The 24442-nt window shown below is 42.0% G+C and overlaps 1 protein-coding gene across 1 annotated transcript in view; it reads right to left on the reverse strand.

Moving 5' to 3' along the window:
• Positions 1 to 22825, reverse strand: part of CA8 (carbonic anhydrase 8) — a gene marked incomplete at both ends in the record, with an annotated part of 39431 nt that extends 16606 nt beyond the window's left edge. Inside the window, 3 exons of the mRNA XM_080611068.1 lie at positions 18255 to 18379; positions 22245 to 22436; positions 22747 to 22825. Of these exons, the coding sequence (XP_080467194.1) occupies positions 18255 to 18379; positions 22245 to 22436; positions 22747 to 22825 (396 nt within the window). The remainder of the gene's footprint in view (positions 1 to 18254; positions 18380 to 22244; positions 22437 to 22746) is intronic.
• Positions 22826 to 24442: the final 1617 nt, after the last annotated feature.

Consider the following 24442-nt stretch of genomic DNA (forward strand, 5'->3'; position numbering starts at 1 on the left):
TTCCCTGTACAGCATCCATAACACTGCTAAAGATAGCATACTGGATGGCCTGCTGACCTGATCCAGCAGCAAATTTATTACATTCCCATGTTCTGAAGCAAGGTGATATTTGGGATAGCTATTCAAAGAAGAGGTTCTGTCATTAGGGATTTACAAACTGAAATCAGACAGGCAACCTAATGGAAAATAATAATTAATACCATAATATTTCCTAACAACATGCCAACAAGCTCCACATCTTTTGCTCTCTGATAAGCCCATGCATGCACACTGAAAAAATAAATGGTTGTCAACATGCACTTAAATAAATGGAAGTCAAATCAAATTAATTCTTCTACAGAGCAGGAAAAATATACCTCAGGTGGGGGCTGGGTAAGTACACAAAAAAGTGATTCAGAAAGGGAAATATTAGCAAGGAAGTGGTAAGGCCTGAGTGTAGCAAAGTGTTGCTTTCAAGTTGTGGTTTATCCTATGTATTTGCGTGGCTCTCTGGAGCTGTTCTGCCTTTTGCTGGCTCTGGGTTTGTTTGTAATATGACATCAGATGAAAACATCAGATAACAGTTTAAAAAAAAGATGGCAAAAAGTCCACAAACATTACAAAATTTGAACTCTAGAGAGTACAGTCCACAAACAACATGGCCTGTAACTCTTGTTAATATTTTATGGGAATCAGATGTGCACAGAGGAAAGACTGAAGTGCTTTCACAAATTTTGAAACTGTCAATGTAACATAATGGCCATGCACATTGACAACTTCAAACCCAGTTGAACCAGCTGAACCCAGGACAGTACCCATGCACCAGTACCTTACAAGTAGCAATAGCAAGAGAGGCTTATTATATTAGTGCTCCGTATTTCTGGTAACCTTCAGTTCCACGTTGATTTGAGACAGCTACATAAAAAGTGCATACTCACAAGGGGTGCCAGTCTCTGATATGAACATAACCACGTGGGGTTTTTTAAATAATCAGCTGCAGTGTGTGGGCAGCTTACCATTGTGTGGTTTTCATTCAGAGCACAAACAAGCTGCACATGTCAGTAGAGCAGGAGAGGCTCTGCTCAACTTGTTAGCTAATTTTTGATAGTCAGTAGTTATGATGGTTCTATATAACCAAAATGAGTCAGCTACGCTGTCACTGATTACCAGTATCTGGCTCAGCATGCCAGAGAGTATATTTTTACAATAAATAATCAGAAAACTGTGAGAAATGCCTTTGAGCATTCAAAAAAGCCATTTTTCTCTTAGACAAATTAATAATTTGGAGCCTTTTAATATTCCAGCTGTAAATCAAAGAATTGTTGCAGTGACTTCCTTAAAATCAGGTAAGCTGTAAACTCATGAAGACAAATAATAATAAAGTGCTGATAAAGTAGATCTGTTCTGTGAAGGGACTGGAGGGACTCTCCTTCACAGGAAAGATTAAGAAATTATTCCAGGTAGCAGATGAAACCCCACAGAAGGATTATTCTGCATTGAACATATTGTGAGAATCTTCCCAATTTTCATCCAGTCCCCAATCAACCAAAAGACTACTGATCCCAGTCCTAATGTCCTTGCTTAGGAAAAGCTGACACTGACATGAACAAAGGGCCCATCTCAAAGCAACACTCAAAACTAAGCAAGGACTTGAGATTCTGGCTTTAAAATCAATAAACAAATGAAAACCCTACTCTTGAATCCATTCCTTTCTCTACTACACAAATCTCTTTTATGTTGATACGAAAAAGAAAAGGACTGGGATGGAAGATTTTTACACAGAATCAGTCCCTGGAATGACAGATTCTGGCAGGAATCATAGTTACTGTATATGACCTAGCACATTTAGCTGTTCTGAAAGCCAGTTTCTCTCTAATAAAAAACAGTTGCAAAAACAGGTACATTATTCCCGTCTGGGGCACTGCCTGCTCTGTGGAAATCTGCAGGGTCCTAAGCTCACCAAGAGCAAAAAATGATCTTTTAAGCTCTATTGCAGATCTTACTTTATTCCCAGCTCACACATGAAAACATACGACAGGATAATTTATGTTGGAAGTGGCCTCTGAAGTTCAACTGCCTCCTTCCCCCATTCACAGCAGCACCAACTTCAAAGTTAGCTGCTAACTCAAAGTCATCATGAGATCATGCTTTGATCAAAGCAACATGAGATCAGGTTGCTCAGGGCCTTGTCGAAGTCTGCGCATCTCCAGCAATGGAGATCCTACAACTTTTCTGGGTAACCTGTTCTATGTCTAACCTCTCCCATCATAAAGGGTTTTTTCCTCCTTGTACCTCCAGAATCCCTCTTGTTGCAACCTATGTCCCTCGCCTTTTGCCCTTTCACACTCCAGGAGTCTTCCATCCCTGGGAAAGTGATGGAACACCTTATCCTTGATGCCATCTTAAGGCATGTCAAGGATAAGAGGGTTATGAGGGGCAGTCAACATGGCTTTACCAAGGGGAAGTCATGCTTGACCAACCTCATAGCCTTTTATGAGGAAATAACATTGTGGATGGATGATGGCAGAGCGGTGGATGTGGTCTACCTTGACTTCAGCAAAGCATTTGACACAGTCTCCCACAGCATCCTCATAGCTAAACTGAGGAAGTGTGGTCTGGATGATCAGGTAGTGAGGTGGACTGCAAACTGGCTGAAGGACAAAAGCCAGAGAGTTGTAGTCTATGGGGCGGAGTCTAGTTGGAGGCCTGTATCTAGTGGAGTGCCTCAAGGGTCAGTATTGGGACCAGTATTACTTAATATATTCATCAATGATTTAGATGAGGGAATTGAGTGTACTGTCAGCAAGTTTGCTGATGACACTAAGCTGGGAGGAGTGGCTGACACGCCAGAAGGCTGTGCTGCCATCCAGCGGGACCTGGACAGGCTGGAGAGTTGGGCAGGAAGTAACTTGATGAAATATAACAAGGGAAAGTGTAGAGTCCTGCATCGGGGCAGGAACAACCCCAGGTTCCAGTATAGGTTGGGGAACGACCTGTTAGAGAGCAGTGTAGGGGAGAGGGACCTGGGGGTCCTCGTGGATGGCAGGATGACCATGAGCCAGCAATGTGCCCTTGTGGCCAAGAAGGCCAATGGCATCCTGGGGTGTATTAGAAGGGGGGTGGTCAGTACGTCGAGAGAGGTCCTCCTTCCCCTCTACTCTGCCCTGGTGAGACCGCATCTGGAATATTGTGTCCAGTTCTGGGCCCCTCAGTTCAAGAAGGACAGGGACCTGCTGGAGAGAGTCCAGCGCAGGGCGACTAAGATGATTAAGGGAGTGGAGCATCTCCCTTATGAGGAAAGGCTGAGGGAGCTGGGGCTCTATAGTTTGGAGAAGAGGAGACTGAGGGGTGACCTCATTAGTGTATATAAATATATAAAGGGGGAGTGTCACGAGGATGGAGCCAGGCTCTTCTCAGTGGCAAACAATGATAGGACAAGGGGTAATGGGTACAAACTGGAACACAAGAGGTTCCACTTAAACTTGAGAAGAAACTTCTTCTCAGTGAGGGTGATGGAACACTGGAACAGGCTGCCCAGGGGGGTTGTGGAGTCTCCTTCTCTGGAGACATTCAAAACCTGCCTGGACACATTCCTGTGTAACCTCATCTAGGTGTTCCTGCTCCGGCAGGGGGATTGGACTAGATGATCTTTTGAGGTCCCTTCCAATCTCTAACATACTGTGATACTGTGTGAGTCTCTGTTCAGGAGCCTGGGCATGAATTGCCCGTGACTACCAAAGTGATTCCTCTTGACTGACTGCTGAATGATCCCTCTTTCTTAGACCCTCTCAGTCCTCCACCTATGTGAATGGCCATGTTTCACCTCTAAGCTTACTTTCACCTAAGCTTACCTGACTCTTGCAATGTCAGGACAGTTGCTGTTAGCTCTGCTCCTTACTGCAACATGCTAGTGTGGATCTGTCACCCAAGTGCCAGAGCAAACATGAGACAGGCTCATCCCATATAGGAAAATCCACTCTGAAATATATCACAGCTCATCTTTTGTTATGACAGATCTGATTAATGGTAAGAGGAGAAGGAGGACTGTACTTCAATGTTTCTGCACTCTTATATAATCTTAATGTTACAAATGTGCCATAAATACTTACAATCTGGAAGGACTTAGTACCATAAAAAGGAGCCCATAGAATTACTGTTTTCTTTATGAATGTTTGCTGCTAAACTACTGAAACCCTAATTTGTTACGGGGATCCCTATAAAACACTATTCAATATATAGTGTTTCCACTGGCTATGCCAGGCAGTTGGGAAGAAAGTTAGGAGTCAAAGGGAAATGTGCCAACAGAACCTTTCCTGACCTCCCTGGCACCAGACACAGATCCTACGGGGCACTCATGTGGGATAAAACCATCCACAGCTGAGGCAGGAGGAGGCCACATGGAACACCTGCCCAGCCTGGGTGTAGGTCCCGCCTTAACCTCATTTGTAACTATAGCCCATATTGCAAGAGGTTGTGACATATGGGATCCTTTTGTTCAGTTGGCTCCTGTTTATGCTCTAAACACAATAGAAGATGGTAATTTTTAAATAATTCCTCTTCAGACCTTCACATTAACCTATTATAACATCAGATTGTGATACTATCATCACCAGGGTTGCTTGAATCTATGCTGCTGTCGCAATCACCCATTGTACTTTTTCCACTGTCTATATTCTTAGTCTTTACTAAGGAGCTTATTATTACAAAAGCTTCTTTCTTCAATGCATTCCGCATCATGTGTAAAATAATCTTCTGGAAAGCTTTGTGCCTTGGTCAGGACTAGGCTATGCAGCTATTTCTTGTTAGCTGTGCAACTAGCAATTACAAGCTCCAGAAAAGTCTGCCTAGTCTAGTAATATTACAGGATAAGAACGGATCTAAGGATGAGACATATGTTAGTGCTCTCATATATTCCAAGTCTTATTTCAATTCACATAGGCCATATTTCAGAAGACTAATAAGCAAATACTGCATTACCATATCTTAACCAGAGTTTCATCTAAAACATGTAAGTCTGGAAATTTTGAGCATATTTCTTTTTGCCATATTTCTGTCACTGATGAGAAAGACAGTGGAGCTGAAATTCTGTTTTCATTCCACATAAACACCATCTCAGAGACGAATCTATATCCCTAAGGTAAATTAAAGCAGCTTTAGAGCTGCTCTGCTGAAGACTGTAGATCTAAGAACTGGTTTCCTGAACTCACCCAAGTTTGTTAGAGATCAGTATATTCCAGTTTCATTCACAATATGCCATAAAAGCTGAGGAGGGAACAGTAGAAGTGGGAAACTCTGGCTACCTAAGAAGGGCCAGCATAAGGTCTTTTTCCTGAGTTGAGAGGATGAAACAAAGCTGAGGATTTCAGATGGTAATAATAAATAATAAATAAATAATAATAAATAATAAAAGGCAACACAGCCTACTTGTACAATAATGATGTGTAATTTCAACAACACAAATATTTCACAAAAATCATCAAAGGAGGACAAAATGTGGAAAAATTGTGTCTTGCTATTATATATGCACACAAGAATTTATGACTTGATACTTGACTTGGCACTGAATTGTTTCAGGAAGCAATTGACTAAGCTGTTGGCAGTGACCATAACATACAGTAATTAAGTTCCAAATCCTCACAAGGGGACCAAAGCAAGAACATGACCAGGGCACAGAGCTTCAAGAAAAGTGATTAAGAATAAAGAAAGTTAGTTATTAACAGCCTGAAGGAGAGGTTTAGGAAATTAAAGTTAATGGAATTGATACAGAGGCTGTTTGAAAACATCTTAGGAGAAGCAGGAGTACATGTACATACACCATGCCACAAAAAAAAAAAAACCAAAACCCCATAAAACTTTAACAAAGCCTTCCTGGTTAAACATTACAGTTCAGTCAAGGTCAATATGCTTCCTTTGAAAATGCAAAAGCAAATAAAAGAAAATTACTCGATCATGAACTCTGGGCAAAATCAAGAAAAGGATGACGAAGTAGCCAAGGGAGTTAGGCTCTTAATCAGTGGACTTGGTTTATGCCTGTAGACTTGAATTTCTCAAGGCTTCTGTTGTGAATAGATGGCAAAATGTCACCAAATCTCAGCAGAAATTCAGCCTTCAAAATTTCATAAATAGATCCTTGCCCTTAAAAAAAAAAAAAATTAAAAAAGAGGAACTCTGCCTGTCTTTAAAAGCAGTGCTAAGTTCAGCACTGAGATAACTGAACGCAGCACCAAGAAACACGGATGACAATACCGTTAGCATTAAAAACCTGCTGATCAATACAACTTGGGAGAAGGGAAAGCCCAGCCTCTGCTGAACTTCTGCCTGTTACAGTTTACTGGAAGTGTTAAAGATCTAGCAGATCTAGTCTGTGGGTTAACCATCAGGCTCTAAGTTGGTACAGAACAAGATGACATTCCCTGAACAAAGAAGTCTGTAATCTAAAATCAGAGAAATTAGGAACAAACAAATCAAGTTGGAGCAGAGTCCAAGGTATCCTGGAGACACTGTTTAAACAATTTTGCAGTCACAGTGTGAAATACTATATGTCTCAGCTCAAAAACTAAATTCACACCTAAAACATGCAGAACATACACTTGACTGGGACATCATAGTCCAGAACACTTGCTGACTGGTGTTCTCTCCACAAACATCTTTGAAAGACGGCAGAACTGTAACTTGACAGTAAATAAATTCTTTTAATTGGATCATAAAAGGAAGGTATGCACATCTTCCAAAATTGATTCTCTTTCTAAAAAGCCAGCCAAGCAACAGCAGAAGTAGCCTAGGCAATCGTGTGGCATACCTTCAGGTGTGCCACTGAAAACGCAAGGAACAATGCAACTACTGAATTTTTTGCAGCATCTCAGGCAACACTCTCACAGTTGCTGTGGCAAATTGCTTGTTCTAAAGAAGTACCCATGTTGGTAAGCAATACTGAAAAAGAATAATAAAAACATTGCAACATCTAATAGTAAGTAGGAATCTGTGTTCCCTTTGAACAGTCTAATCACATGCAGTAGCCTCATTTCATATAAAACAAAGAACCACAGGCCCACGGAAAAAATGAAAGTAACAGCAGGAAGCACTGACATATATGGAAAGACTCAGAAGGCTGCAGCTACGAATAGTAAGCTAAAAAGAAAAGCTATGGGAACCATAAAAAATCCACTCGAGTGGTATTCTTTCTGTTCTGGCAAAAAATGCCAAAAGGTTCTTAATAAAACAAAAAAATGAATTTAAACACAATTCAAAAAGGAAAAACAGGTCAAATCCTGTGTCCCTCGTCTAACCAGAGATGGACTAAGTCTTCAGGGAGAGGCTTCATTTCTACCATATACAAGACTAGGAAACAGGAAGGGGACACATGAAAGATGACACAAAGCTGAACACCACAGCAGTTCTCAGCACTCACAGGGAGGCAAAAACTATCTTCATGTTAACGCAACCATGCCAATGTCTTTACCTATCTTACATTTCTGTGAAGGACACCAGTCTCCAGAAAGCTTTGCAAACCCCCTGTAGACCTTTTTTGTTCAGGCCTTGAATAGAAGATCAAAATATCTCCTTGCTCACCCATGAAAGCTGCTGACATGCAACATCAGCTTGCCTGTTTCTTAGGAAAATCACTGGCAATACATTGAAGGGTGTAGGGGAATCTGAAGATGCTGTAATTCATTATTTGTGTGTATTTATTTTTAATTCCCATTTGAAAGCACAGGCACTGCTTATTTCTACTGGCAGGCACAGGAGATGAAAACAAGAATTAATCAAAAATTAACATTTTTCCAACTGTAATAAAAGTATGCAGGCTAAGAAAAGGAATGAAAGAGACAAAATACCCTTGTTTCTATCTCTTTTGTTAATAACCTAATCAACAAGAAAACAAAAAGCTACACAGTTGTTACTGTCAAATTCATAGGTCAGACTCTTCACTGTGCAAAGTTTTTGCTCAGTGCATGAAGCAAGGAGCACACAGAGCAGGTTATTGTTCCCTGATACTATACCTGGCCCCAGCAAACATGTAGGCTGAGGTGCCTGGGTATGCCCCTACCTGTGCTGACAGGAACAAATACACATTTAAGCTTTTCTTTTTCCTTCCCTTGAACTATTAAGGCCAGGAAGGAAAATTCAAGTACTTTAGTGCAGGACTCTCCAGCCTGCTTTTACTCCGGGTTCTTGCCAGCTTGAGTGGGTGTGGGGGTGTGTCTCCATGTGCTTTTATATAAAGCTCCTTTGTAGCTTCACAGTTAGAAAGCACGAAGCTTGGATAAAGGACTGGCCCTTGACAAATAGCTGGTGATATTACATCAAGAAGACAGAAAACACAAAGTGCTATCACTTAAGCATTTAACTCTGGAAGTGTTATTTATACAACTAAGCATTTAATATAAGCATGTCTAATTCCACAAAGTGTTGGCGGCAATCTGTTGTTTTGGATTTAAACCCAGACCGTATGTGGAAGGATTTAAATCACTGATTTAATTTTCAACAATAGATTCTCTAATGAAGGCAGAATAAAAAGCACTCCTTCCCTGTTAATTTACTAAGTTTTATTAGCAACTGTTTTGAATCCCTCTGTGTTTCAAAGCTAAGGGTCTCTAAAGAGATGAGAATCTGCAGCTGCATTTTATCTCCTTAAGCCATAATCTTGACTGCTCTCCAGTGAGCAGCTGCTCTTCCATACTACACTCCTCTAGGAAACTCTGTCAGGCTTTTTTCTGTAATATTGGCTAAGCTTCCATTGAAATAATAAACTTCATTATACACCTCCAACAGTTTTCTCTTGAACTGCTAGTATGCACATTGCATAACGGTGTTACACTTTTTTCCTCCCCCACAGTTCCATAAACTCCCTAAATTTTATCAAACTTCAACTGTTCCCCAGTCCAGTTCATTATGTGGCTTGATGCTGGCACAGCAAAAAGGCAGGAATGACCAGTGAGACTCTTCCATAGCCAACAGTGTAGTCTTCAGACTAGGGCATCAGATAGCCCCATGGTTAAATTGCTGCACGGGGGTTTACAGCCTAAGTTAGGCATTTCAGTACTACAGTGTCTGAAAGTCTTAGAATTCAAGCATCTAAGAATCATGAGTCAGTTCTCTGTCAGTTCTGAAAAAGGCATCATGTGTGCCATGGCTAAACAACTGAATCCCTTTGAACTTATTTTCTACCAGTTTGTTTGCAACAGCAGAACTTGTCTCCCTTGTACTGATGTTTTAAGGATTAAATTATTTGTGCTTGTGAAGCACTCAGGCATGACAGCAAATGCTTATGTAAACCTTCAAAGGTTTTCAGCTCTTAGATGATCTACAACATTCATCCTTTACCTCTTAAGAGCCATGAGTGCACCATTAGAGCAAATAACATAAAATTTTGGGCTTAGCATTAGAAAGCTATTATAACTCAGGGTATTCACTCATGCACCAGGGCCACCCTAGGAACTGGTCCTGACTCAAGCACAAAGTGTGGAAAATAGGAAAACAAGGAATCTCCTTTTTCAGCTTCTTCCACAAGTGACAGGTCTTAGAGAGAAAAAGCAGTTAGGCCTAGTGGCTAGGGCAAAGTGCTAAGGAAAACCAAGCAGAAAAATCAAGGCACCAGGAAACTTAAATAAGATAGAGCAGAGTGCCAGCAGCGATCATGGCAGAAATTAGAAAATCATGTACAAATGAAGCAAATCGTGTCAAAGGCACACAGCAAGAAAAATGACAAAGAAGAGACAAGAGCAGTCATCTTCTTGTACGCACACCTGGGTTTCAATTCTCTTCAGAAGCACCATCTCCTAAGTGATTACACAAGCTCTTCTCTTACAGCAGAGAGAAAATGTACGCAGCCATAATAGAGTTTAAAATGAGGTTCACAATAAGGGATGACGTGATAGCAGCCTCTATATCCAAAAGTACCAGAACTGTCACCAAGACACTTGTATGAGAAAGTAAAGGAGAAGGCAATGCTGTGATTTTGCTCAAGGACTTGAAAAGATTCACATCTTTTTAAAATGTATCAAGGGCTATATTGTTTTCACCTCAGACAGGGGTTGCTACAACCTATTTTGTTCAGTCACTTGCCTGCCTCACCACCAAACCTGTTACTACTGGCTGCAACTGAACATTGCATCTTAGCCCAGCACAACTGCAATATAATTTCGTGCAAAATGTTTGTTACATGTGAAGCACAAAAACTGTCTGCAACTCATGGCAGAACTAAACCAATGAGCTGAGGTAAGACAGAACAGGGAGCCCAGAGAAGGGCTTTCCTCAAGACACTCTTCATTTTCTTTTCATTTGCATTTCCTTCACCCAGCTTCTCTCTACCTGTGACATTTCTCCTTAGACGAATTCTGCTCAGCCATCTGTAGTTTGGACCATTTATTTCTTAAAAGAGTACTGAAATTCTCTATACTGGTAGAAGTTACAAATTACAGACTGCTGCAACTGCCACCTCAGAAGAGTTTTAGGTGCACATGGGTCATGGAGCTTTTACACACACAACTCACTGTTAATAAGATAACTCATAAAAGGGAGACAAAGGGATAAAGAAGCTTCAGTACAGACTGTTAATGCCACTCTTCTTTGACTTGGTGTCCCGCAGCTTGTACATCCTTTACAATCCAACAAATAAATTGCAGATATTGCACAGAAAGGAATTCTCATTTGATACCTCTGAAGATGTGTACAGCTCTTCCACAGGGCTTAAATGAGCATTTCTCAGGTGACAGCCATGCTAAAACCATGTTTGTGCTAGCACATCAGCCCATTTTTGCACCTGCTTTCACAAATCCATAACGCAAAACACATAGAATGTATTCCCTAAAAAATTCAAACTGTATGTGACTGAGCAAAACAAGGGCCAATCCAAGCTCATATTGACAAATTACCTAGAAATAAGGTACGCTTCAGAGACTGCATGTGCCTCTTTAGGTCAAATTAACCCTCAACCACAATAAAAATACAATACTGAAAGAGCTCAGCAACTAGCAGTGTCAAGAGTCATAAGCTCCTCATGTGTACGTTTACAATGATGGTAATTTTGGTTTTCTTTTGTTGCTGGTTTTCTGTTTCTCTGTATACTGGGAGGAGATGGAGATCTCCTAGCTTTGGACCACTACCAAAAAAAACCAAGCAGAAGTCATATCAATTTGGGGACCAGAGTGTGTATAGTACATAGAAAAATGAAGAAAAATTCTTAAAGGCCTGCACATATGGGGCTAGTATAGCACATAATACAATTCACTGACAACCCTGGGATTGGTGCTAGGACCAATTTTGCCCGTACAGTGCTGCGTAAAGCTATGTATTATTGTTATGTTTGTAAATGGCATCTACATAATGTGTAAAAAATTCTTACATAAATCACTGCAGATTTGGAAAATAAAACTGAAAACATCTGCTTAGACTTTGGCTTGATTTTCCTGTGTTTGTCCACAATTATGTCCTCAAAAATTATATAATGTCCAATGGACATATCTACTTTAAACTATTACTAATCTGTTATTCATAACCTGTCAAGGATATAGCTATTACAAGAATGACATTTCCTTATGAGACACACAGTTTCAATCACAGCTCACAGTATGGATCTGCAATGATCCCAAAATTCAGAAAATAGTCCAAGCCTTGGGGAAACAAGTTAACTTTCCACTAGAAAACTTGGATAATTTCTGAGCAGAATTCCAGACCTCAGCTACTTAAACCCTTCCGGAATCAGTTCTTTTTGCCTCCTGTTAAATTCATGACAGCCTAAGCAAGATTCTCCATTCATAGCTCTTGTGCTGCTAGAGTGGAATGAGTTTTTTCTTTTTTTTTCACAAGGAGGTAATCAGCGCAATCAGCTAAGGCAACAAGATTTAAACCCCTTGGTTTAAAACCTTCTCTTTTAGGGTTTATAACTAGTATCATAGTGCCATTAAAGCTACTGGCAAAAATCCACAGATACTAGAACTGAGCTCACATATTAGAAATTACTGTCATTACAAGTTAAATCCTGCTTGCCATTCACACCTACTCAGCCCCATCGCAGCTTTTAAGTCTCCCCATAAAGACAGAGACGTTTGCATGCACACGATCTCCCAGGCCTTCTATCACAATTACAAATACTCTATTTTTTTAACCCAAATAATTTGCTAACAAACTAATAAGGAACTGATTAAAATGGACTGCAAGATTAAATAATGTTGTCAAAGAATATTAGAAGTTGGTAAAGAATAAATTTCCATGTTGAAAGTGTGACACTTCCTCTCAAGAAAGACCAGAAGGGATGCACAGTGTGCAGATGTATGATTTCAGAGTCAGGCTCAGAGAAAACTCCAAACCAAACACTGTGAAGACTTGGGTAGATAAGCATAACGTTAACAGTCTAACCTGAAGCCCTAAGGCTGTAACTCTGTTAGATGAGATCCTTAGGTAGGCACCATTTCATGTGAACAAAGGAAAACTTAATGGTTTAAATCAGACTGAGGGTAGGATATGTTTGTTGCATTCTATTTAACTTCATTGCAGCAGGTATTTCAGTAGCTCTGAAACAGTCTACAGAATTAATTAGTCTGCTCTTCATCACACAACTGAAAGGAACGCCTTTTTTTACTGTACAGAACTGATTCTGGTCCCTCAGGCAACTAGATTTTCTTCTGTTCTACTCAAAAACTATAGGACAGACAATAACACCATTTTTAATCTTCCTGCACATCTTGGAAACTGGAATGATTTACTGCCAATCCTCTTCTACTGAGAGCTTTCACATGGTTCACAGCTATATAATCCTACATTTTAAAGAGGATGGATTACAGAGAATTATCCTCCTGCTTATAGCACAAGCAGTGAAAGGAACCTTTTTATTTTCTCAGATACAGTTTTATTTCAGAGCAGTTGCCTGGAAATTCCCTTATGGTCAGATTGTTCCCTTATGGTCAGATTGTGCCTTCGGTCACACCACCACTTGAGTAACTAAGAGGAAGAGATGCCTTTAAGGCATAATTTTCCCTGCTTCCCTTCACTTCAGGAGCAGTGAAAACCTTTTTGGTTTGGTTTGGGGTTTTTTCCATAAAACAGCACTGATGCCATCATATGGTTCACTTTGTCCTGCTGTCTTTCCTGTCTTTTTGACTGTAAATTGATTTGGCCTTGCACTATAGTGTGTGGTGTTTATACAGACAATGAGTACAGTGGGTCCCATTTTTAGCTGCCCCTGCTTTAACTTTGTTAACAACAAAATTTAGTAGCAGTAATTTGCCATTTTATTCCCTTCTATCTCCATTATACATCAAAGGTAAAGGAGGGAGTCAGCGTTTCATTAGATCTTTATTTGTTCTCCCTTCTTCTCCAACCCACGCTCCTGGCATGAAGGAGAAGAATAAAGATCATAGAATTATAGAATAGTTAGGGTTGGAAAGGACCTTAAGATCATCTATTTCCAACACCCATGCCGTGAGCAGGGACTCCTCCCACAGTCCCTCCCCAGCATCCTTACAGGCCCCCTTCAGATACTGGAAGGCTGCTATGAGGTCTCCATGCAGCCTTCTCTTCTCCAGGCTGAACAGCCCCAACTTTCTCAGCCTGTCTCCATATGGGAGGTGCTCCAGTCCCCTGATCATCCTCGTGGCCCTCCTCTGGACTTGTTCCAACACTTCCATGCCCTTTTTATGTTGAGGACACCAGAACTGCACACAATACTCCAAGTGAGGTCTCATGAGAGCAGAGTAGAGGGGCAGGATCACCTCCTTCAACCTGCTGGTCATGCTCCTCTTGACGCAGCCCAGGATACGGTTGGCTTTCTGGGCTGTGAGTGCATGCTGTCGGCTCATGCCAAGTTTCTTATCGATCAACACCCCCAAGTCCTTCTCTGCAGGGCTGCTCTGAATCTCTTCTCTGCCCAACCTGTAGCTGTGCCGGGGATTGCTCCGACCCAGCTGTAGGACCTTGCACTTGTCATGGTTAAACTTCATAAGGTTGGCATCAGCCCACCTCACAAGCGTGTCGAGGTCCCTCTGGATGGCATCCCTTCCCTCCGGCGTATCAACCGAACCACACAGCTTGGTGTCATTGGCAAACTTGCTGAGGGCGCACTCAATCCCACTGTCCATGTCACCAACAAAGATGTTGAACGAGACCGGTCCCAACACTGATCCCTGAGGGACACCACTCGTTACCGGTCTCCAGCTGGACATCGAGCCATTGACCACAACTCTTTGTGTGCGGCCATCCAGCCAGTTCTTTATCCACCGAGTGGTCCACCCATCAAATTGATGTCTCTCCAATTTAGAGACAAGGATGTCGTGTGGGACAGTGTCAAACGCTTTGCACAAGTCCAGGTAGATGACATCAACTGCTCTGCCCCTGTCCATCAGTTCCGTAGCCCCACCATAGAAGGCCACCAAATTGGTCAGGCAGGATTTCCCCTCAGTGAAGCCATGCTGGCTGTCACCAACCACCTCCTTGTTTTTCATGTGCCTTAGCATGCCTTCCAGGAGAATCTGCTCCAAGATTTTGCCAGGCACAGAGGTGAGACTGACTGGTCTGTAATTCCCCAGGTCATCCATTTTCCCCTTCTTGAAAATGGGGGTTATATTTCCCTTCTTCCAGTCATCAGGAACTTCACCTGACTGCCATGATTTTTCAAATATGATGGCCATTGGCTTAGCAACTTCATTTGCCAGCTCCTACAGAATCCGCGGATGGATTTCCTTTGTTTTGCTTTTCTTTGTTTAAAAAGACATGTTACAGTATTTACCTTTGATAACTATTTATTGTTTTGTTTTGTCCTGTCCTCCTGAATGACTGCAAACACAGATGTTTTGGTGAAAATGATAACACCAGCTTATTACTGTCAACACTCTGGTTTCTTCAGTCAAGGAAGGTGGAAACACATCTTTGCTGAACTTCTTATAATAATAAAAATAACAATAAACTCGACCTCCAAGCCACATGAACAATATTTTTTGACAGTGTGACTTATTTCAAGGAGCTGTTCCAGAGGTTACATAAGCTTAGTAGTCTAACACATTTCACCATGAACCTATATATACTAACCACATGCAAAGGCCCCAGCTGTCTAGAAAGAAATAATAGATTATTGCACACAGGATATTACTCAACTAATACAGGATATTGCCTAATTTCTCAAAAAGTAGTTATGGTATCAAAGATGAAGAGACTGAGGAAGTAATTGAAAAGTGAGCTTCTAAACTTTGAAAAGTAACACTCTTTTTTAGTCATCTTTTACGAAGATCATGACACTGATAATCTGAAGATGTTCCACAACTATTTGTCCAATGAATAAAATAAAGCTTTACAGTCTTCAGTCCTAAAAAAAAAAGACTGCTGCTCCAGTCAATAAATAGCCTTAGATACTCACCTCACATAGATCTCTTCAAACTCAAAGTTGGATTACGTAGAACTGCTCAGGTTTTATAACAGTATAATGCAGCATATAATCTGGTCCTACTTTGTTGTATTGTTAATGTACCCACTTAAACCAAGCACTTATATTTTCAAGATATTGCTTATCCCTTTGACTTGTGTTCCTCCCACAAAGAGAGGAGAATTGAAAATCCTTATCATTTGCTTTGCAAATAATTTCTAGTGTTTTAAGAAAACAACCTACTAGATTTACTCCACTGGCAGAAGATCCAAACTTATGTACTTGGTGCTCAACATATTTCTAGGCCTACATCTGTGCACAAACAATTGCCTGTTTATTTTGTATTTAGTACTGAACAAAAACATAGACTACAACAGACTGCTTGTATAATATAGCCAAAACAGGCACTCATCACTGATTGTGTTCAGTAACAAACCCAGTGAAAATCAAGCCCAATATGTGTTCAGAATATGGTGCTTTCCAACAAATGTATAAATCAGTGCTAACGTTAGAAGTTAGAAAGTAAGATTTCCTGGTCCCTTGCTCAAAATGATTGCTCTTCACCAAAAAAAAAAAAATAAAACCTAGATGGGGAAATCTGTGGAATGGAAACAGAAAATCTTCCATTATGGAGTCTCAGACTTCATAAACATTTACAGTGGTCACAAGCACCTGTTTTATTATTGCTCAAGTATAATATTTGATTTGGACAATTTAATATAGCAGCTCTTTGTGTGTATAGCAGAAGGAACTGCAGCTCATCTGTCAAACAAACTGCCCTGCACTTCCTTGCAGCACAGGGCAGAAGGCGATGAACTGGCTCAGCCAGTACACCTGTGTGCAACTGACCTTGGATATGGCATGCTATGCTGTCATTTCCTGCCAGAAGAATTAATCTGCATAAGGATCTGTTTGCAAAATTAAACGTTCACACTGTATTCAAAGGATATTATGAGTCAGGGTTTTTCTCTGCTACAGAATTTTTGCCTCAGTAATTATTTCTGGGAGATCAATCTAGCTGAGAGCTGCTTTGATACAAGAGATGGGATAACACCAGCTTGCTCACTGCCAGGTGATGTTCTTCAACTCTGCCAGAATTCTGTTTGTGCAGCTGCTGTGCTGCTTTTGAGGTAGGTGAAAAATGAAATCCTGTCATGATTTATTAAGTTTGTTGTTTTGCATCTCTGGGTCAAGTATCCTTTTCTCTGGACTGATTTGGAGTAGAGTTCTGGGGTTTCCATAGATTACCAACAGACTCTTCCCACACACCACCAAAGCTGTTTGAGAAGTGATCCTTAATAAACAAGGATACAGGAGTTCCTGACAGACTCCCAAGTACAGATCTCAACATAGTTTATGTCAATATTTCTTGATCACCATGTGCTGGATCAGCCTTGAGGAAAAGTACTCTGCAGAGCTGTTTCATAATGAGCAAACTACTTCCTGCCTCAGGAGAACACTGCAGCATCCTGAAGGTCTTAATGCACATAAGAGTCATGTTGTATATAATATGCGAGGTAACCAAGATGAAGAGATGATTCTTCTGCATTCTCCTTTGTTGATGAGTCCTCCCCATTCAAGTAATTCTCCTGCATTACTATGACATGCTGAAATCAACATGCAAAGTGGATCCACATGCAGATGTGGACATGGTTTTGTGGTGGACTTGGCAGTGCTAGGTTAACAGTTGGACTTGATAATCTTAACAGTGTTCGCCAACCTAAATGATCATATGATGCCATGATCTGCCTCAATTCAACCTGCAAAGCCCCTATGAGTGATTTTATATATGGAGGTTTTGATGGACCAGTGCAAAATAGCAAACAGCAGAGACCAGGCTCTGACCCACAACTCTTAAAGAAAGCACCTGAACAACCCTAATAATTAAATTGATGGTGTAAGTCCACAGGCTTTTTACACTTAGCTCTGCAATAGCTGCTCTAATACTTTTTATATCCTTTTCCATATAGCGGTTTTACTCCAGTCTGGCACCTGTGAATATAATGCTACAGTAAGAAATTTCCAGCACTGAACACCACAGAGAAAAAGTAAACAGAGTTTCAGGCTCCTGGGGGATTATGATAGATAAATAAAGCAAAGATAATTCATAGAACTCTGAAAAAATCTTGAGTTTCTTTCAAACCAACAGTGCACAACAAATGAAATAAAAGACGCAAAGCTAAAGTCACCAAACAACGAGGCTGGTATCAGATTTTGCAGCCCAGAGTCTAAGGGATACTCCAAGCCACTCCATGACAAATGTAAGCAATGGGACAGTGGGATGTGAAGTAATATGATAGATGGCTGCTGGAGTGGAGGAGAAATAGGTCCCTGGGTTGCCCAGGAGCCCCAAATGACACCTCATGAACAGATTAATTTTTTCAGACTGCATTATCACTTGTTTCGCTTGTGTTCTTAACTTTGAAATTCATTGAGTTATAATGGCACACACCCAAGAATATCCCATAATCTTCAAATTTCAGGTATGTAATGCTATTTCATGAACAAATTGCTCTACATTTACTCCAAATTTACCTAGGTTGTTATTATTCACCATGGAAATATTTCCAGTGTCTAGTTCTCCCCATCTATAGCTATTAGTCAAGGTGACACAGGAAATGTTGAAACAGCAGATCTTGTTAGAACACTAATATTATTAAGACAGAAGTTAATAATTCTGCAAGTTAACTTTATGACCAATTAATCATACAATCTGATGAGTGCTGGAGGCATTCTATTCCAGATGCATGTCCTAATTTACCTGCACTAAAGCACACCTCAGCAAGATAGCTTTGTTTTGTGGAAATATAAAGCAATAAAATGGGGAGCTAAAAGAAACTCTTTTCAACTACCAGGAACTCAGGTTTTGAAAGAAAAATCTTTTGCATTTAGCCATTGTACTGCAATGCAACGCGACTCTTACCTCCATGGGAAATGCCTTAAAATTAACTGTGTGTTCCGAACCACGCTGATTTTCTCTCCCCCAGTGAAATCGAACATCATGTAGTTCAAACTCATGTCCTCGAGGTAATGGTCCCCCTATTAACACTGGGAAAGAAGACAAATGGTAAGGAACTTGGTTTTCAAAGCAGAGAAGCCACTGAATATATTCTCTAAATACAATGGGGAAATTGCTGCAAGCTTCTTTATTATCAGCAGTACTAGAGAGGGGAAGAGTAAAGTTGACAGAGTTGATATCTTCACTTTTGAAATACCATGCCAGTAGAGAACCTGAATTCAGGCAGTTGCAACCAACAGTGTAATTGCTGTCATGCTGCACTCTTTTGTTTTATGAGGCAGAACAGCTGGTCGTAACACAAAATACAAAACGTTGTACCTTTATCAGTCAGAACAGTGAATATGTTATCAAGACAGTACCTGTGTGCTCTAAACAGATGGCAGGGGTTCTAAACTGAGCTGGTAACTGCCTTCAACTTGCCCAAATGCTTAATCTCCATTACTTGTATTTGCTATCAGTCACAGAAACTGGTAGAAAACTTTTGATTGCCAACATTTTGGTAGGCAAAGGTTCTCAATCATATACCACCTATCAAGCCTCTGAGATACAGAATGCTTCCATATCCAAATATAATCAACCTACACAGAATAGCAACAACATAGCTTATTTACTTAAAAACAGCTTCTAGGCAGCCATGGTTTGGTTTGTTTGGGTTTTTTTCTTACTTCAGTTTTTTAAACATCTGGTATTTCTTAAAAAACATCTGCCCACAATTGCTACACACACACACACACACACAAAACTATTTAGTAGCTTGATACTTTTGCATTAATAGAGACTTCCACCATAAGTAGTAAAAGCAAGCAACTGTACCTTGTGAGGTCAAATCTACTCTGGAATTAATCAATGGAACCTTTTGCCTTGGCACTTCTGAATCTGCTTCAGACCAAATATTATTCCACAAGCTGTAGGGAACTTCCCCCTGAAATCACTAATATTGGCTTCTAGTCAAGGGTGGATTTTACTTGAGGACATTCACAGTCTTCCCCAGAATCCATCAAATTATACCTTACATTTCATAGACTTTGAATGAATCTTTTACAATCTCGGATGATTGATACAGATTAGTTAATTGCATAATCTACAGCTTTAGGGAATTAAAGTTCCATAATATGAAGTTCTTTTGACATGCAAACTAAACTAAACTGAGCACAAGGCACAGTATACAACTAAAACATAATTTAACAATGAAAACATATTGCAACTGTAGAAACACAAAACCAAATGTACAGAACTATAAAAAAAACTAAAAGAAAACTGATCACTTACAGGTTTCATAAGCAATTACATTGGAGAAACAAGTAAAATATTCCAATTAATCCTCCTTTAATAATTCTTCATAACTAATCTAACCAGCTACAAACATAGTTATAGATCCAGATTAAACTTGCTACATCTGTATTCTATTGGTACCTATATCCTATAAGGAAAACCTACAGATCTGGTGAACATTGAGGGAAACAACAAACTGAAGTATTTAGGGAAATCTGAACAAATAAAAAGAAACATTATATTCATTAGTGTTATTTCTTAGGACAACAGAGCATTTTCTCTGTTTTAAAATACCACTCTTAGAGACGGTGCAACCAGAATAAATGTTCTCTATATGATGCAGTTCTGGAACTCCAGGAGCTTCGAAGAGTTTATTTCTGAGTCTTAAGTTTTAACACTGATCCTGCGATAAATGTATTTCAATGCATGAAGCATGTTTATCTCTCGTTTGTCTCTCCTCCAATCTTGATCCTTGTCAATGCATAAAACATGTTTAAATCCACTTTGCCTTTCAGCAATTTTTGATCCTCAGTATAACATTATTCTGAAACTGTCATCCACTGTGCAATCCACTGCTGGCTTAGAAGGTTCTTTGTTAGTAGGATATTCTCTAAAATATTTTTCAGAACACAATTCCATTACACAGTTGGTCATGCTTCTTCCACCTAATGCATAACACATGTACGATGATCAAACTGGAGGCAGCCTGCAAAAATGTTTGCAATTAAATAATGAGAAGGATTAGGGAATTCCAGATGGACTGTGTGTCCTGAATTAAAGGATAAAATCAATCACCAGTAATGACAAATTGATTTTTAATAGGTATCTTAATCAGTTTATTTTTTCCACAAAGAAGTTTTTCATTGACTGTTAGCATTACAATAGATGAGGATCTCTTGCACACTAATTGGACAGAGTTTCAAAAGCATTTAGCGCTCAACAGTTCCCATTAAAATCATCTGGCTAAATGGATTTGTCATCAGAGATCCCCTGTGAGGAAAAGAAGCTGCAGGAGTTTCCACAATGCCTGAAAATTGGCCACAATACTAGGTCAAAAACAGCTTATTAACTCTTTTCTCTTCTTGGCCGGGATAAAAAAACATTGTCTTCCCCCTCAAAGAAATGGAAAAATTATCTCCAGTTTACACATGGAGAATGAGACATTATGGAACACGGAATCTAAGGAAAAGTTGAAATTAAAACAAGATTTCCTAAATCGTAATTCCATACCTCAGTCATAAATTTTTATTCTATCTCACATTTTCTTATATTTGAGGACTCTTCAGTCTGGCATCACACTGCATTCAAGTTTAAAAAGAAGCATTTCCTTCTCCTAAGTCTCCAATGCTTTTGCACATGCATTTTGGTGTGTTGGTCCCACTAAGTTACAAACTGCCCTTGGGAAGGTAAGGTTCTAGGAGCTGCATTGTGGCATGTTGTTTGCGGTCACTCTCACTTCCTCCACAAGAGAATTTTAGAAGCTTCCTGATCCTGCAGAGAGAACCTTACTCCCTGGGAAAAGAGCTCTGCTTCTGATGAAGGCAGTAAAACTGACTGGAAGAACAAAATTTCTGTCCTATTGCAAATCTGTGCAATTTTGTGGAAAGAAATGTTCTGTGTTAGAATAATACATTGGATTTGTCATAGAAAGGAAAATGTAAAATAAAGCATCACCATCATTAAAATAACAAACCCTTCCTTTTTAAAAAATTCATTGTAACACTGAACTGACTCCCTCACTCTCAGCACAGCTGTAGCTCCAAGGACTACTGGGATCTCCAAAGGAAACAAAAGTTCAAATGTCTCATGGTTTGACAATGTTCAGCTGTTTAAATGCCCCCAGAAGGCTGTTACTAGCTAAGATTGGTTAGAATAAGCTGGATGCTCTTCCAAACACATGGTAAGAACTACTACAGTGCTGGAAAGCACAATGGACTTTTTTTCTCCCTAGTTTCTTGACAGCTGTCTCCTTCACACAGAATAGTTTACCCAGATGAAAGATCTCAATGAGACACTGCAATTTCACTTAAGCGGGAAGTATTTCTTTTATTATTTGCTTCTGATTCTTATTCGATGAATGATGCCAAAAAATACCCTTTAAGGAATGAGGACTGGTTTGCTACCTGCTCTTCATCAATATTGTAAGCATGTATAACTTGAGTATCTAGCTTAAGCTGCCCAGTTCTATAGTTAGTATTCAGAACCCACTCACACCAATGGAAAAAGTTCTTTTAACTTGCATAGTCTTTGGACCAAGGCCAAATTTTTCCAGCTGTACAATAGCTGGGCATCACACTGTCTTAGCAGTAGTCTGGCCTGCTTCTGACTGCAGACAACTGTTAGTGCCAGTGAATTAGATGACACCACTATAAGAGGAAATTCTAGGCATGCTCTGAAGCAATCTGGCTGACCATCATCCAGAGTTTGGCGCTGACACTTGCATCTCCCGTTGCAAAGCTTGCTCCTTTTCCTACTGAAGTCAACAGCAACCCTCTTACCAGCAGCCCATGTCGAACGAGCTGCTGGGAGCAGTTGCCATTCCCATGCTCCGGGACACAAGCGCAGCTGGTCTCAAGGCAATCCAAGCTTTAGGGGGAAAGCAAAGGCCGTGTTTCACCGTACCTGATTTTGACTTCAGGGCAATCTGAATCGAATGCCCATCGTTGACCACTTCACAGTCACGACATACTACGTAGTTTGGTGACAGACGCACTTCCAGGAGCGAGGGGTCGTATTTAGCTTCTCTCGAGTTCAGGTTAATAGGCGACTGGTACTCCCCGTTGGCATCGGGAAAAATCAGCCCCCACTCCACGCCTGAGGCACAAGGGAAAGATGTTAACGGGGACACCCGGCGGCTGCCGGGACAGACAGACCCTCCCGCCCGCCCCGGGGCTGCCCATCGGAACCAGCGCTGCGCCTCTGCCGCGCCCCGCTGCCTTCCCCCCGGCGTCCACGGACCCACCGCCCGCTGCGGGCCGGCGTTTTCCCGCTCGGGGCTGCCGGAGGCCGATTTCCCTCTGCTCCGCTACCCAAGCCCTGTCACGGCCACCTCCTCCTCCTCTCCTTCATCGGACGCGGCGAAAGTTTGTCCCCAGCAGCGCCGCCGCCGCCTCCCGCTCCTCACCTTCCTCGTATCCCCACTCCGGAGCCTCCTCCCGGCGCTGGAAGGGCTCGTCGCCCTCGATCAGGCTCCTGTCAGCCATGGGCGGGCGCCCTCCGAGCAGCCCTGTGTGCGTGTGCGTGTGTGTGTGCGAGGGGCGAGGCGGGCTGCCGCCGCTCCGTGCCGTGTCTCGGCCCTCCCCCCGCCGGGGGGTGTCGTCGTGTGGCGGGGCAGGAGCGCCGGGCGGGCCCGGAGCTGGTCGCTGTCTCAGCGGCGCGGCGAGGTGAGATTGGGCGAGGCGGGCGAGGGGTAACGGTGGCGGATGGTGGAGAGAGCACCGGGCGGCCGCGGGAGTCGCAGCCCAGGCTGAAGTCCCCCGCGGGCCACAGCTCCCCGGTCCTCCCGGCGTTTTCCTCTCCACCCCTGCGGGCTGCTCCCCTTGCCCGGGTGAGGGCTTCTGCGGCTCCGCTGCCTCTCGAGCTGGGCACAGGAGGTCTGTACCCGCGGGGACAGCCGGTGCAGGCAGCTTCAAGCAAGAGGAAGGACAAAACCCTGCCCTTAGGGAGGAACAGCCTGGCACAGGTACAGGCTGAGGGCCACCAGCTGGGAAGCAGCTTGGCAGAGAAGGGCCTGTGGGTCCTGGTGGGCACTAAATTGACCATGAGCCAGCCATGTGCCCTTGCTGTAAAGGTGAATGGTATCCTGGGCTGCATTAGGCAAAGCGCTGACAGCAGGTGGAGGGAGGTGATCCTGCCCCTCTGCTCAGCACTGGTGAGGCCACGCCTGGGGTGTTGTGTCCAGTTCTGGGCTGTCCAGTACAAGAAAGCTGTAGAGGTACTGGAGAGAGTCCAGCACAAGGCCATGAAGATGGTTAAAGGAGTGGATAAGGAAAGCCTGGAGAAGAGCAGGTTCAGTGGGATCATATCAATATGTACAAATAGAATCATAGAATAGTTAGGGTTGGAAAGGACCTTAAGATCATCTAGTTCCAACCCCCCCTGCCATGGGCAAGGACACCCCACACTAAACCATGTCACCCAAGGACTCATCCAACCTGGCCTTGAACACCGCCAAGGATGGAGCATTCACAACCTCCCTGGGCAACCCATTCCAGTGCCTCACCACCCTAACAGTGAAGAATTTCTTCCTTAGATCCAATCTAAACTTCCCCTGTTTAAGTTTGAACCTGTTACCCCTTGTCCTGTCACTACAGTCCCTGATGAAGAGTCCATCCCCAGCATCCTTGTAGGCCCCCTTCAGATACTGGAAGGCTGCTATGAGGTCTCAATGCAGCTTTCTCTTCTCCAGGCTGAACAGCCCCAACTTTCTCAGCCTGTCTCCATACGGGAGGTGCTCCAGTCCCCTGATCATCCTCGTGGCCCTCCTCTGGACTTGTTCCAACAGTTCCATGTCCTTTTTATGTTGAGGACACCAGAACTGCACACAGTACTCCAAGTGAGGTCTCCCGAGAGCAGAGTAGAGGGGCAGGATCACCTCCTTCGACCTGCTGGTCACACTCCTCTTGATGCAGCCCAGGATACAGTTGGCTTTCTGGGCTGCGAGCGCACACTGAAGCTGGCTCATGTTCATTTTTTCATCGACCAACACCCCCAAGTCCTTCTCTGCAGGGCTGCTCTGAATCTCTTCTCTGCCCAACCTGTAGCTGTGCCGGGGATTGCTCCGACCCAGGTGTAGGACCTTGCACTTGGCATGGTTAAAC

This window comes from Psittacula echo, assembly GCF_963264785.1.
Source record: "Psittacula echo genome assembly, chromosome: 2".
NCBI classification, from domain to species: domain Eukaryota; kingdom Metazoa; phylum Chordata; class Aves; order Psittaciformes; family Psittacidae; genus Psittacula; species Psittacula echo.